Source organism: Solea senegalensis, linkage group LG16 (assembly GCF_019176455.1).
Source record: "Solea senegalensis isolate Sse05_10M linkage group LG16, IFAPA_SoseM_1, whole genome shotgun sequence".
NCBI lineage: Eukaryota > Metazoa > Chordata > Actinopteri > Pleuronectiformes > Soleidae > Solea > Solea senegalensis.
Window position 1 is genome coordinate 7648929 of NC_058036.1, and position 16127 is coordinate 7665055.

Consider the following 16127-nt stretch of genomic DNA (forward strand, 5'->3'; position numbering starts at 1 on the left):
AACTTTGGAAGTGAAATATTGCACAAGTCAACTTTAAAAGTTTTAAAATCAGGCTGACCAGACATTGTCTGACAGACTCCAGCCCGTTTTTTTTGTTGTTGTTTTTTTTAAATGCCTAGCAACACTTTCACATGCTCTACACTGCACCATTTTGTGTTTGTATTAATTTCAGAATTGTGTTAAGGAGGGTTAGGGTTGTTAGGGAAGTTCAACCCTTGGGTCACAGGAGGACATGTGTACGCACAACATTATCCTTTTATGTCTCCAGCCTTAGCTCAGTGGGTCCAGAAATAGTGTTAGCCCCCTCGGCCTTGGCCATATTCTTTAGCACTACACAGTGTGTACTTTCCACTGCACAGCATTTTGCAACTGCCCTCTCAGATGTCAGAATGCAGCCACCAGGCATTAACTGAGTGTGTGGCTACCTTCTGTTGTTGGTGTTCTTGTGTGACGGTCAGTCAAAGTCTAGATTAAACAAAATATCCTTATAGGAAAGAAGCAGGTGCATTTGGGTGTGCGTCTACGGGGCAACAAAAGATATGACACAGGACACGAGAAATGATGATTGACATACCTTCTTCTTGTCTCTCATGGAACTCTTGCCTCGCACCATGATTTTGCATCCCGTCTCTGCTTCCAGCTGTTTGGCTGTGAGACCCCGAGGGCCAAGGATCCTCCCCACAAAATTATACTGAGGAGACAGAGAGAGAGAGAGAGAGAGAGAAATACACCAGTGAGTCTTAGTTGTAGAGTGTTAGAGTACAAGACACATTCATTTCATTTGAACGTCCACAAACAATCCAGAGATGAATTCCCATGGTTGAGATCCATGTTGAATTGCTCATTGTCAGTATTGTGCATGATACGTCAAAGCGGAGAGTGTTGCTAAAAAGGTGAATTATAAGGTGTCTTTTATTTTGCCTGACACCAATTTCTCACCAAGGCCCTCTTTTATCAGGCAGAGGGGCTTGAAAGCTTTGTACCAAAATAAACTTTTATAAACATTTATCAACACTCTGGAAATGTTGTTTTTTTTCTTTTTAAATAATCCAAAACAAAATAAACTATACAAACCACAAATATTCACATACTTGCCAGCATAATAATAAGAAGCACAACTGTTAATCTCTTGTACCATTACAACACTCTTCCTATGACAACCCTGTATTAAATCCTGAAATGCAATGCTTGTGCACTCCACTGCTAAAGCTACAACAAAACCCAAATGACCACCAGAGGAGTCATTTTTAATTATAGACGGGATTCCAAATTCAAAACAGTTCAAAACAGATGCAAACACTCGTGAGGAGTGAGGACAGTGAAAAACTCCTGCCTGGCTGTTGTTTTTTCTAGACCCTGTCACTTGGAGTCAGTAACCTGTCGAGAAAGACAATCCCCGTGGTTGCAGCAACGTGGATGATCATAGCATGCAGCGACACAAGGCTTGTGTTTCTATGTTAAAAAAGCAACTGCCTGTTTAGTCGACTTAAATTACTGAAGCTGATGCAGGGGGGGTACTTTGTGAAAGTCTGGGTCTTCTGAAGGGTGCCTGGGCACCCGTCCTTGGAGGTCGGCCACCAACCAAGCACGCTAGCCTGCTTCTGACATTCTACATAAACAAAACGCACAGAGCGCAGCACCTCAAGGAGCTCGGGAGAGAGCCGTCTGTCTGCATCAAAGTGATGCAGGAGACGAGGCTGAAGCCCAAGCTCTGGGCATTATGGTGGCACAGTGGTACTCATACACAACGCGCATAAGCGCATGCATGGCCTCTAGCTTATAAAACAGAGACTACAGTGACAACAACACCCAGGGTTTTGTTATTCAGCCTCCCTGCATATACAGCACTTTTTGGTGTGCTTGCTTCCCTTTGGTACACACAACATTGTTCTATATTTATATGTAGGTTTTGCTGCAGATAAGACATGTGATAGTTCCCACCAACCTAGCAGGCTATGGGGGCATCCATATCTTCCATCAGTTAAAATCCCATCAGAATTACAGGCTATGAATATATTAAATGCACACAATAGATGTATTACAGAGCAAGCCCCAGATGTTAGAAAGACTAGAGAAGAGGGAACAAATACATTGGATTTAAAATCTGAGGTGGCTGCGGCTAGAATGGTACAGAAAGTGCATTTAATATTTTATTCTGTGGCATTCTCTCACCATGTTGCTCCTACCACTCTCCTTCTGACAGTGGTAAGTATTCTCTGTGGACATGAATATGCTGATGACAATTGAACTTGACAGTGAGCAGAGGCCTAATGGAAGAAAAGCTCAGTGAAATACAGACAGAGGAGGTTAGAGAGATGATGACACAAGAGGCCTCCCATAGAGTAAGAGCTTGTGGGTGGAGGCTAGTGCCCCACTGTCAAATGTGTTTTAATGATGACAGGGGCATGAGCTCACGTACATGTGGGCAGGGGCACGGCGCAGAGCAGGCGCTGTGTCTGGCCAAGTAGTCACCACAAGATTTACTCACACACATGACTCGAGGAAATTATATCACAAGCACACGTGAGATCACAGCGCTTCGAGCACCTCACCTCAAACTAGGAATGTATAAAGAAACAACACCGTCTAGTACAATTACGCTCGCAATTTGAAGTGTAACTCTACAGTAGATAATTGTAAAAAAAAATAATTACAGTGATGGAATAAAGCCCTCTCTCTGTACTCCCTGGTGTCAAACTCTGCACTGAGGGTGTGACATTCTTCTCTTGGATGTTGATATGCTTCCAGAAAAGGTAACTGGAATGTAGAGACAATGGGAATCTAAGCAAGTGAGTTATCGGAAGGGTGCAGAGCCAGTGAGCCTGCCAGGAACTAACCAAAAGGAGTGTGATAGATACGGTTTCCTCACTGATAAACATAGTATCCTCTGTTCACATCCTCTAGCTGAACCATCTAGCCTCCTCTGTACCTAGTGATAAAAGCTAGTTTCCATCCTCACTAGTCCTGCCGTTATATTAAGTGCACTGTCTCACAAGACTGGATTAGATTGTTGTAACTCGCGCCTCTCCAGTATTGGTCAGAAATCACTCAGCCGTCTAAAACTGGTCCAGAATGCAGTAGCTCGGCTTTTTGCTGGTTTTGATTTTATTTAAGTCTTACTGATCAATTTTAAACCAGGAAGGGGCCAGCCCTAGCTACGTGTCAGAGGTGACCCCTTTCAAGACACTGTGCAGCATAAAATCCAAAGGAGCCCAAGTTGCAGAATCAGTAAAAACCCACTTTTAATGACTGGCAGTCTTGTGACCTTGTCTTCTTATTTATTCAATCACTCATTTATACATTAATTAATCTGTCATTAATCTGCTATTATTTTACAGCTATTTAAAAATAATTTAAATTTATTTTAATATTTTATTACCATAATCATTGTACTTTTATTTTGGCTTTTATTAATCTGTGAAAGCACTTTAAAAGGTGCTATATAAATAAAGATATTATTATTATTATTATTGTTATAATAGTAAGACAGAGATCTAATGTGTAAAACCTCTAGAGCTTTTGGGCAGGATTGCCAAAGTTTTGAGGCAGTTTTTGTCTTTGTAAATCGTGATAATCATCATCAACCGTTTCATTTTAGCCTTTGATGCCCTGTTGCCAATGAATATTAGAAGAGAGCAACAAATGATTCCAGAGTTAAAGAAAACACGAGGTCAAAGCTCGAATGTGGCGTGTTTTGTCTACGTACAGCACTGTGGATGTAGATTGAAAGCTTTTGTAGAGGATCAACATGGCGAGCAGCAGAAAAGTAATAGAAAAGTCATCAACACGCCCACTTGCTCGCTGTGAATTATCCAGACAACGGCTGGCTCTATTCAAACATTAGCTCAATTGGACATTAGACTTTGTACTGGGGAGCCATCACAATGATTAATGTCCAGTTCAGTCCACCTCGTTTGGACATTTGCGTTCACACATACAGCTCCTCTGAGTAATGTCAAGATAAGTTCAGTCAGTGCATGTATTTTCTTCCAACCTAACTTCCCTCTTCAGGTGTAGGTTTGTCCAAAAACCTGCTCAATTTGTTGTTAGTTTGGGGGTTTTTTTAAGAAAAGAAAACATGATTCACCAGTTGTATGATAGTGGGTGTTGCCAGAGGCCAGCCCTGACACAGAATGTGTACATTAACCATCTGTGTTTAATCAAATGCTGTTCACAGTTCATGCATATTAACTGTATACACTATGTATAGAGGTCGACTGATAAAGAGTTTTTCTATGGTTGATGTCGATTTTTATAAAAATCAGGGCAGGCAAAGGCTGATAATTGATGCCAGCAAAATGTTTTCCTTCCATCCGATAAAATATAACTGTCTAAAATTGACAAATAATACAAAAAAATGGTTTAACTTCAGTAACCACTTACTGGCCAAACACTAATGGACTGTCTTTCCAATCTACAGGCTGACAGTATTTTATACAATTTTAGAGCTCATTTCAATTCAACACAGAGAAATCCATCCACATTTACTAACAGTTTCTGAGAAGACAGACACCGACATGCGCTCACTTATACGTGCATACAAAGCCCCCTTCAGGACAAGGCTTACAGTGACATTAAAGGGCCTTTGTTTAGCCCCAGTTATCACTAATCCACAGGCACGTTTTGTTGAGCACAAGTGTGCACAAAACCACAATACATGGGGTGAACTCTTCCAAACACCCACAGACACCCACAGCATCCAGAGCAGATTGTCGTGTGGGTTTTAAAGTGCACGTGGTATTGTGGTTTGTTTTTATGTGAACTACTGAGACACAACAGCAGTTCCATCAACAATACTCAGAGAGGTAGAACAATTGAGTCTTTGATGGCGTTTGTTTGGGGTGGTGGGCAGACAGGAAATGAGATCATGCTCTCTGGCTGTGTGTGCACAGGGCTTATCAAAGAGCAGAGCCAGGACAAAAGGAGAATACCAATCGCTTATTAGCCAGCCTCACTGGTTTTATGTAAATAAGCAAGAGTTTATTCAGTACAATGTATCAAAGCATGGTATAATCTACAGTTCCTGCTCTCTTTACCCATGGGTTAGGGTTAGGATTACTTTACCCATCTTTTCACTGTGATCTCACTTGATTGTAACCCTCCCTTAATGTTACAAAGTATCACTGATCGATTCATGGGTTTCACAAACTAAACAGGCTTCCTTTTTCTTGCTATTTCTCTTCTGGTTATCTGTCATCTTCTTGTGGCACATGGGTCTCTCAGCACAAATCAATCTGCTCCTGTGACTACACACAACATGCCACACACACAAGCCACAAGCCAACTGCCTGCCTTTTATCCCTCATTCATCTTTGGATGGAAATGTTCCATCATTCAATTAAGCCATCTCACCTGCCTTTGCTGTGTGGCTTGATCCCCACAACGCACACATGCACACCCCACAGCATTTCCACACTTTTACAAGAAAAAAAAAAAGGATGAAAGGAAAATGAGGGGAATACAGGTACACAACCTACAGCAGTTTGCATGCTTGATCTGCAGGGGTGGAGTTTTAAAGGATGGCAAGAGACAAAATAAGACTTCAATTCCATGATGACATCTTTGCCTACTAGCCCTACAGACTTCAAAGTTCTCTATTCAGCACATCTAGCCTTTAACACCTAATCCACGGCTCCTTTGATGATTCAGTTCGGGTTTATTTTGGGGCTGCATGCAGGGTGGAAATACACAGAGGTGAAGGTAAAGAAAAGAGAATAAAGTGATGCCAGTTGGAAGTTTGGAAGCAAAGGTCAAAGCTGTTACCACTTACAATGCAAAGGAAACACAGGTACAGATGTAAATGCATTACCCTTTGCTGTGTTAAGTGACTACAACAAATAGTCCTCTCAGTTTAAATCATCATTGGTATCACCCTCTGCATCAAATAGCTAACTAGAAAACCATCCCATCATCACATTATCATAATGCAGGGCTGGCTTGCTAGAGAGCTCAAAATCCTCCACTCAGCCACTCCGTCGCTGAGGTGAGGTGTGGGGCGGTACATTTTCAGGACTGGTAATGACTTAAGGGGGTCAGAAGAATATCAGGAGCCGGCATGATAAGTGATGACACCCTCATGGGAACAAGCTTAATGACTTTCTCTGTGGCTGGCTTGGTTCTGCAATTTTACTGCAGGGAAAAGAGAAATGTCCAGAAAACCGTCTGCTTTGAACCACCGGAGCCCTTTCTTTGGGATTCTCATCTTTTTGTGCCTTGCAGTGGAAGTGAAATATCAAGGCGATATTGCAATTTTTCCCCACACTGCAAAATATGACACATGTATACTCGCGTAACATTTCTGTGGTATAAAATGTATCTCTATCCCACTGTAGGATTTACTGAAAGGCAAAGTGATTACTCAAATAATATTATCACAGAATCAGTCATTTTTATTCAATGCAGATTTCTTATTGCCATTTTAATTACTTTTTTTTAAAAGTCTGTTGTTCCTCAGTGAAGGCACCATTTAAAGTTTAATATTTATGAGGCCTTTCACATGTAGCTGCAATACACTTGATGACAACAACAAACAGAAACTAATTTTCAGTCTCCAACATCATAGTGGATAAAGCCAATATTGATCAATCATCCCTTGGCTGTGTTGTTTTCCAGATGACAAGTCATCGGTAGTCTTCAACGAGATTAATTTGCCTTCAAAAGACAGACTAATAACCAAAAAATGAAGACTTGCAGGGAGATCAAACATCTGTTCCCGTGTGGATCTTTAGTTTGGAGATGACAAGTGGAGCTTAAGATGAAGAAACTGGGAGACCAGGAGTTTAACGGGACTCTATTATTGAAGTAAACATGACAAACCCCCAAAAGACCAGATAAACACAAATGCAACAGTGCATTTGCACTGTGTCACCCAATTTCCTTTTCAATCCACTCTACATAAATGCTTTTTTTTTTGCAATGCCTTCAATCTGGCAAAAATTATTTAAACAGCCCTGTTTACTAGTTGCTCAACAGCTTGTATTTAACTGAGGATGGTTTCACTCCTAAGCATTCCTCTCTGTCCAGTAGCCCACAACCCACCTGAGCATTTAACAGACGGCAAATTCAAATACTCTGGGAATAAAGAGGAGACAGAGACACACTTAAAAGACATGTCACATATCCTATCAGATGCCTGAAGGTCAACAGAAATGACATGCTGAGCCATCAGTCAACTATCTATCAAGGTGTGTGTGTGTGTGTGCTCAGAAGAAAAGTGGAGCCACAGATAGCATTTAATTGAAGGTTGAAGTTATCAGATAGCCTGCGACTCAGCTGTCAGTCAAGATGCACGGTGACGCTTCACAGCGCTCTGCACCACTGACGAGACCAGGAAATGGCTGACTTTGATGAACATGTGCACGCGGGTTGGGACACATGCAGACAAAACGGATGGTGGAGACACAGGCCAGCACATCAAACACACTTACAGATGGATGCGGCACACAGGCAACTATACACAAGCCAGAAACGAGACACACTTAAGGGAATTAGGGTAGAGGTGTGCTGGCAAGGCAAGTTATTTTGGTAGAAATGACATGCTGCACTGCATCCAGGCACCAGGACAATCTAATTATCTACTGGTGAAACCAGAGCAGGGGGCTCATAGGTGAGACAGAAAACCCTATTGAGTGAGCGTGACTCCAGCCTAAGGATAAGGTGGGAATCGTATTTGTCATTTAAAGTGAGAACTGCAGGGAATGCAAGTAGACGGTATGAATCCCTAAAACGACGAGAGAACTGTGGGAGGGGGAAAGACGGGCAAATGGTATGAACAACAACAAATCGTCTCCTGCATGGAAGTTGATGTCAAAAAAACACAAAACCGACTGAGGGACCATAATTGCCTGCCTTCTGGTCAGAACCCAGACCTGTGCCGGTGAAATACATACACGTATATGCATACATCTTTGTTCAATGAGGGGAATCTGGGAAATCAGATGAAAATGTGAGAGGGGTAAAATATTCCCCAGTCTAATAATCATTATTACCATTTCCTCTCCTTTAAGCAACGGACAGATGGGATAGGAAGTGACACTTTCTTCCCTTGCATCGTATTTCCCCCCCCCCCTTTTTTTCCCTCACCAATCCTAGATCTTGTCTCCTCTTAGATAATAAAAACATACTAAATGATTCCACACTAGATGGAGATCACTGGAAGACATACTAACAATTTATCTGCCATTGTTTGCTGTTCAAATAAGAAACGCTTCATTTAATTTGCTTTCTACCCAACCTGTTTAATCTTTAAGAGTTTATGCACACAAACAGAAACAAAAGCACTCCAGGATACAAAAATCACATGTGTGTGTCTGTTAACTGTATACATTCTTGTTACTTTCAGACGTATTTACTGCTATGATGGTGGCGTAAACTGCTCATTCCTGCCATCACTATCACAGTTACTCCCTCTTCTTCGGCCAGGTAACTTCCCCCAAATTTCCCCTTATTGATTTGAGCAGAGCTGCCGCAAGGAGACATCAAGCAGTGACGCCCGGCAGGGACTGTTTACTTTAGAGCACCTTAATTTATTAATTAAAATATCAATATTTGCCCTGGTGCATCAATTAGCATATTACACGGGGAAGGATGACGATATATCACCAGATCGACATTTTCAACCACCCCTAATTAGAGTGTGTGTACATTCGGGTCGACTAAGGTCAGCTCATCTCAGCCACCAAGAGGAAGCCTAATTAATTTAGTGTTTAGTGTTTACTTTCCGGGTAGCTCGTAAACGAAATAGAAAGTTACAGCCCTGCTCTGTTCAAAGCAGTGTAGCACATCCAGCTAACAAAGGGATCATCTGAGGATGCCCTGCCTTAAAAAGTGTGAAAAAAACAGTATGTTTACAGCCACAGGTGGCACTTAATGTTTCACTCACTTTCACGGACAATGGCCAAAATGTCCGGTGAAAAATATGCCAAATGAAAAAGATATATATAGAACACTGGAATATTCTGCTTATGGCGTCTATCGTCAGTTGCACAACCTACAGAGAGGGATCATGTCAGATAAAAATCACAGTATTAGACATGCCCTTTAAAAGAAAATGAATGGCTACAGCATAAAGATTTAATTTGATGACCAATGAACCTCTTAAGAGACAAGTGAATATCAAGTAACTGATGTTTATGCACATACATTCTTCTGTTCCTGCTAATGTATTAATCCTGTCACAAAGGTGGTGTTGCACAAGTTAAAGTGAACATTTATTTCGATAATACACCACATTAATCTTGATTTTTTTTTGGGGGGGGGTAAAGATTGAAAAGCATAGTCGCTTTAAACATATGAAATGCTTTTAGCACACAACAGCAACACCAACGGCAAATATGATTCTAACAGCTAATGATGGGACTGTCTCAGGGCCCGGAGTCCTGTCACTGGAGATGAAAACTGAAAGATGGGACTTGTTGGCTGATTTAGTTTATGAACTCAGAGGCTGGGTCTGGTTTGACAGTCGACTAAAGCTAAGCTAAACCTCAGCTGGTCCCTTGGGCTCTTTATCAATTCTGTCAGGGGGAAAATGCAATCCATGCATTGCTTGGCCTTGCTCTGCTCTACAGTGCTGCTTATCCCTCGTCACCTCCCTCCATTCATTTCCCCACTGCAAGCTGTTGGGATTAGGGAGAGAAATGTTGCTCCTCAAGACGCGACAACCATTCACGTGTGTACTTCAGACCACTACGAGGGCAGGATGATGGCTGACTAACCGTGGTAACCCACTCATGTCATACCTCTCTACAACAGCCATGTAAATACGTGATTAATAAAGTACATCTATTCTATTCTCTAACACAATGCGAGACTTCTGGAGATTGAGGAGCATACTAAATCATGGTCAGATTAATTAAGAACACAAGTAAACAATCATCAATTATATTCGCCTAATAATAGAAGAATAGAATTCTTTGTCGCTGACCATACATGCACACTGCACACACACCATCATTCGCTTACTTGTTTCGATGACACCATGCACCTTAAAACTCAAAACAACATATTTTTAAACTTTTTGCCGGTCAAAGTCAAAGATGATCAGCGAGAAGAACCCTACTGAGAGCAAGCGTGTTCTTTTGTTCAGCCTTTGAATGGTCGTTAAACAAGAAATCAATGCCCCACGATCACAATATCTCTCAAATTGCACCTTTCTGAGGGAGGTCTTACGCCAATCAGAGGCCTAATCACAGAAGTGCATGCTCAAACATAACATGCCCACTCAGAGCATGTCGAAAACCTGCACTTTCATCGCTACATCAACGCAGTTCTAAACCTACTTTCACCCCACTCTCTACCTTATCCTCAAAATGAAATCCAAGTGAGGTTGTCACTATTCAGCACACATCACAGATGTTGATTGATGGGCATGCAGAACTACCAGGAGAGTTCCGATCTTGGCAGAAGCACGGGCACCGTGCATCACTGCTCAAGGTGAGTAAAATCAGTTATAGTTTTCCGTATTAATATTTCAAACAATTCAGGCTAATGCACAAATATTGTCTGTGGTACAGCTGATACAATGTGGTGTGTGTAGGAGAGCTACTTACATCAGGGTATTCTTTGACAGGCACAAAGAGTTTTTCCTGCAGGTGGACGATGGGTCCCACAGGCTCGGGCAGCTCCAGTGGGTGTCTGTCCACAAGGCCATTCACTGTGTCACTGTACATGTCTTTACGCACTCTGTTGATCTCTGAAACACAAACAAAAAGAAAAAAAAAGGTACACCGTGGTAAGCAAATGAAAAAACAACAACAGTACAACTGCACTTTTTTATTTTGCATTTGATACATCACTGTCATATTGATTTTGACTTTGGGGCAAAGGCTTAATGTGGCATATAAATCTTTGCTGTGAAAAAAACAAAAAAAAGGTAACACAAATTTGTCAGTTGCCTTGAGTGTTGTGCGTTTTTGTTAAGTACTTCACAAAAAAAAAAATATCACAGCCTCTGACTATATAAATGTAAGACAAGTGCCGTGGTGAAAAACGCGGTGCATCTAACGCAAGTATTGCTATACGACAGAGCGACGGGGGTTAACTGTTGCGTTATGGAGGGCTTATGGCCACAGTTGTTCACTGTGACAGTGTTTTTTTTGAGTGGCTGAGCAGATGGGGAAATTAGATGTTTAAACTCTGGTTTATGGATTCAGATCTGATCCAGTTGTCAGATAAATCGACAAGCACATACGGTGCCACAGATTTCTGCTCTAAGCTCCTCCTCGCACAAACATAGGTTAACCTTACAAAAACTGCACTTTTACTACCTCGGTCTCACACACCAGAGGAAAACTGTACTGTCAGTGTGTTAACACAGAATGAGGATCGACATCTGTAATTTGGTCGCACTTATTTGGTCACAGTGGTCACACTAAAAATGCACAGGATACGATTCTGCCCAGGGTGGACAAACTGATGCACTGCAGATAGGTCTATAATGAAGAAACAGTGGAAAAACACTGCATCTGAGGTCATGTGTGTGAGAAATGTGGCAGAAAATTACGGGGAAACGCCTGAACAGCAATGCTAAACCAAACAGTTGAAGACAATTGACAAGGACATGTTTAAGGTGTTTGGTGTGAGCTTTAAAACGGTAAGGGTGGTCGTGCCTCCAGGTATGGTGAGTCTTATGTGGAGTGGTGGTGGATGTCAAACACCATTTCCATCTCTCATGAGACTTTCAGGCATTTGAGAGTTTCTACATAAAAACATGTTAAGAAACCAACGATAGAAGGCCAAGGTATATATATATATATATATATATATATATATATATATATATATATAGATATGTATACATGAATAATAAGGGACTAAAAAAAGAATATTTAGTCATAGAATTTTTGGTGGGGCATTTTTAAACAATCATAACATATGCTTTCATTGACTGATGAGCTCATGGACACCGACAAGTGCACACATGTGTTGTACATCTGGCCCACAGCTGGACAAAACCAGCGGGACATATTGGAAACTATAATATGCCTAATACGACTCCTCCCCAAAACATGTGCCTTCACCACATTGAAGTCCACACAAATACTCCCAGTCCCCACGAAAGATGCATTCATCCTCATGGTATCCAGCCCAGCGGACAGATAACGTCAGTTCTAACTGAATACAGGCCATGAATTCACACTATGTATGACAAGTGGGACTTGGCAGCGACACATCAAACAGGAAGGAAATCAGGACGGCTTAACACAGCAAGCAATTGAAATAATCAGAAACACAACCCAGTTAATAACAAATACATATTCGTTTGAATAGAAAAAATATGAGCCAAACGATGGAGATTTATATAACCATACAAAAACGATGTGTATGTGTTCAGAGTCTGGTGTTCTCTAGGAACATCAAATCTTCAGATGACACAAGAAAATAAAAGAAGCATGTCCATGTGACAATGCAACCCACCAACCAGCAGCACCCCTCCTCCTTCTGATTCCATTTCCTGTTGCAGAAAATGCCACATTAACATAAGGGGGCCGTGCTGGGGAATCAGTGAGACGTGCAGCATTTGACAACCTCTAATTTAAGCGTGCCAAGTCTTTTGTGCGGCTCTGCGCACACCTAAAAATTACCCCCTGCCTTGCATGACCGACAAAATCATTTGTCTAGCTGTCCATCACGGCAGAAAAAAAAGGCTGATTTTCTAAGAGAGACAGAGGGGAGGGTGGGAAAACAAGAATTACCATCTTGGGAAGAACAGAAAAAAGAGGAAAAAGACAACTGACTGAAACCGTAAAAGCTACCACAGAGAACTTTTCCACAACTCTGGGATTGAACACAATGAAAATCTGTGATTACATAAGCCAGAGATCACAGATTTAACCCAAATGTATGTGTCCAACTGCTAAATGAAAAGTGGTAAAATATCCCATGCTTTTCCATTCAGCCATCTCTTAGCTCAATGCCAGTGTGTCACCACCAAACTGACTCAGCAAACCCCACACACACTCTCGACAGAGCTGTCCATTTATCTGTGAAGATGGTTGTACACACACACACACACACACACACACACACACACACACACACACACACACACACACACACACACACACACACACACACACACACACACACAGACACAGACACAGACACAGACACAGGAGACAGGATATTATCACTTTTGTGTGGAAGGGACAATAAAGAAATCGACCTTGAGAGTAGTGTGAGGACAGAGTGGAAGATGATTTGCCGAGACAAGGAAAGAGGAAGAATAATAATCACAGTGCTGAGCAAGCAAGAGCGCAGTTTCGTTCCTCTCGACTCACGCCGCTCTTTTCTGCCTCGATGTAAGTTAACACGTTTCATTTTGTCCTTCTCTTTTTTTCTCTCTCCTCAATTTCTGCCCTTCCTTCTCAAGTTCGAAAGAACAAAATAAGACAAAATGACACAGACTGTGGTTGCATATAAAGAAACTTTCTTTTCTTATTATCTTGCATGTTCAAGGGGAAAGTGGTGGGGGTGTACGAGCCAGCAGACTGAGGAGTACGGGAGTGGAGGAAATCCATTCTTGATTTTGGGAGAGAAGTACAAAAATAGAGGGAAAAAAACTCAAGAATGGGGAGGTCAGTGGACCGTGTTGGGATTTTGAAGGTCTTCGCTGATTGGTTGAAGTTCTCTCAAATGTCAGCATGTTACTTTGTATTGAGCTCATTTAAATTGGATAATTGAACAGGTCAGCCATCGGGGATTCCACATCATTCGATCGAGAAGCTTTTCAATTATTCACCCAGCCTCATGGCAAAAAACAATAACATATAGACAAAGCAAATGAAGAAAGGTTTGGGAGTGGTTGAGATGACAGAAAAAAAATGTAATGATAAAAATCAGGCAGGATGATTTACTCACATTTCAGCCCCTCTCGTCTAACATGATATAATGAATGTAAACAGCATGTAGCATGAATGACAAACATGGAGCTCAGAGGCAGCAAACGCAGAGACACGACAGAGAGGGGGAGGAAAAGAGAGAGCAAACTGTAAAATTAATAACAATGAAGAAGTCCAGAAGGAGACGACGTAATCAGGTTTAAGACTGGTGAAGATCATTCAGCTGCAGACCTGCTCTGCCAGAGAATGGGAACAAGTCCATTAAGAGCCCAAAAATAGACCTGCTCCATAACTGCTTTGTCCTCACTGCAAAACATCCTCTGACCATGCAGAGCAGATCTGTTCCTACACACATGATTCTTATATATATATGTACATATACACACACACACACATCACGTGTGTGGGAGAGAAAGAGATACGTACCAAACAAAATGTAATGGGCGAGTAATCAGTGTGATCAGATTTGCCTGAGGAAAGCAGCTTTAGAGGCCTTGTGATGCCTGGTATTAGGCTGATGATATCTGGCACCTGAGACAGACTGACCTGAGTTCAACACCATTTAATAGTAAAGCTAAACCATCAGATGTTTAACTGATTGATTGAATGATTCTCCCCCACATTAAATATGAGAGAAAATACCCCCCACCGTTTCAGGAACCCTGCATCCGCATGCACATGTGCTCATCTAATGATTTGAGTGGGTGTGAACGCCGAGGTGAATGTTTTGTTTTTTTCTAAAACATGGGAGCAATGACGTTCACAGGTGGATTGTTGCTGGCGCCGAGTGAAACAGGACTCGGGCGAGTAACAAGCCTTTTCACTTAAAGACTAACGCAATTTATAAATCACAAAGCCAGGGTGCCCGTTGCAAGTGAAAGGATTTGGACGTTTCATGCATTCCTGCCCTTTATTCATGGCACAGACAACTTTATCCACAACGACACTCCACTTCAACAGTTAAGGGGTTTGGCAGGCCATGCATATGAAAGACAGGGGGTTTCTTTTAAGGCAGAAATCCAAAGTATAGTGTGCAATGGCGGGGGGGTGACAGAGCCATGAAAACATGTGCATTTCTTGGTCTTATCATCAACTTACAGCTGCCTCGCTCTCCTCTTACCTCCTTGTGAGAGAATAAAGATGTTTCTTTGTGCTTCTGTCTTATTTCCACTTCCTACTCTTTGAATTAATGGTAGGCCTGCACCGCGCAATCCTCTGATTCACCGACTATTTCCGTGCCGTTAATGAGTATGCTGTATTACAGTGAACGCATTTCCAGTTCTTACAGGGGAAATACCTGGTTTAGGTCTGAAATATGAGGTTCGTATGAGGACAACAAGTATGCTTTAATGCCCAATTAACCTATTATCATTGTTATTATTATTTAGTGGCAACACTAAAAGTCTGTTTCAATGTTTCTTTGTTATATGGAGCAAAAAACAAATAGATTATATTCACATTTAAGACCAAGCGAAAAAAATCATTATATTTTTATTTTTAAAAAGCCATTAATCACTGCAGTCCTAATTTAATATAACAAACACATAGCATATATGATAGATGATCACAAAATGTTCAGTACAGGACGCCTGCTTTGGTTTGTGTAAATAAGGACCCCATGCTGTTGTAATACATTTGTGACAACACTGGTGTTACTGATTAGTCTGGACATCTTACAAGAAACATGTTAGCTCTATATCTGCAGAGTGCTTACTTTGATCTGTAATGTTAGATTGTGCTTCGGGCAGCCTCGCTCTTGCGGTGCACTTGAAGGTGTGTGAACACGAGTGTTAACATCAGATGCTGATGCTTCATCAGACGACGTTTGCAGATTTCCTCATTAATCTCGTCACGCTTCATTTAAGCCACATGGGTTTAATCTAAAAATACAGTTAAATGGGCAACATTGCGCTTTCCACTTTAGTACCAAGTCTTCAAGACAAGACTAACCTTTGATGGAACTTTGATGGCACAGATTTCATATTTTTTGCCTCCATCTAAGTATTGAAAAAAGTAGCATTTTACAAAGTAGGTTTTTATTTCATCTTTGAGGGCGCTAGTCTCACCAAGCAAAGTGAACTAAATCAAAATATACATTTTAAAAGGGAAAAAATGTGGATTGTCACTGTTCAACCTCATAAATACAATGTTATAACTCAAACAATCTGACTACATCAAACAGATTAAGTCATTTCCTACAGCATTATCCAAGTGTGTCGATTATCTAATCAGTACTGTAAAACACACAGGGGTGCAAGTGTAAAAATACCAGTGTTTAATTTGTGCCTT

General features: G+C 41.3%; 1 protein-coding gene across 6 annotated transcripts in view; it reads right to left on the minus strand.

Moving 5' to 3' along the window:
- The window catches only part of qkia (QKI, KH domain containing, RNA binding a), a 68152-nt gene that overhangs the window by 34591 nt on the left and 17434 nt on the right, over nucleotides 1-16127 (minus strand). For all 6 annotated transcript variants that reach the window (XM_044047173.1, XM_044047170.1, XM_044047174.1 and 3 more), the window contains exons 2-3: nucleotides 10548-10690; nucleotides 575-691 (exon numbers count right to left, since the gene is read on the minus strand). In XM_044047173.1, the coding sequence (XP_043903108.1) occupies nucleotides 575-691; nucleotides 10548-10690 (260 nt within the window). The remainder of the gene's footprint in view (nucleotides 1-574; nucleotides 692-10547; nucleotides 10691-16127) is intronic.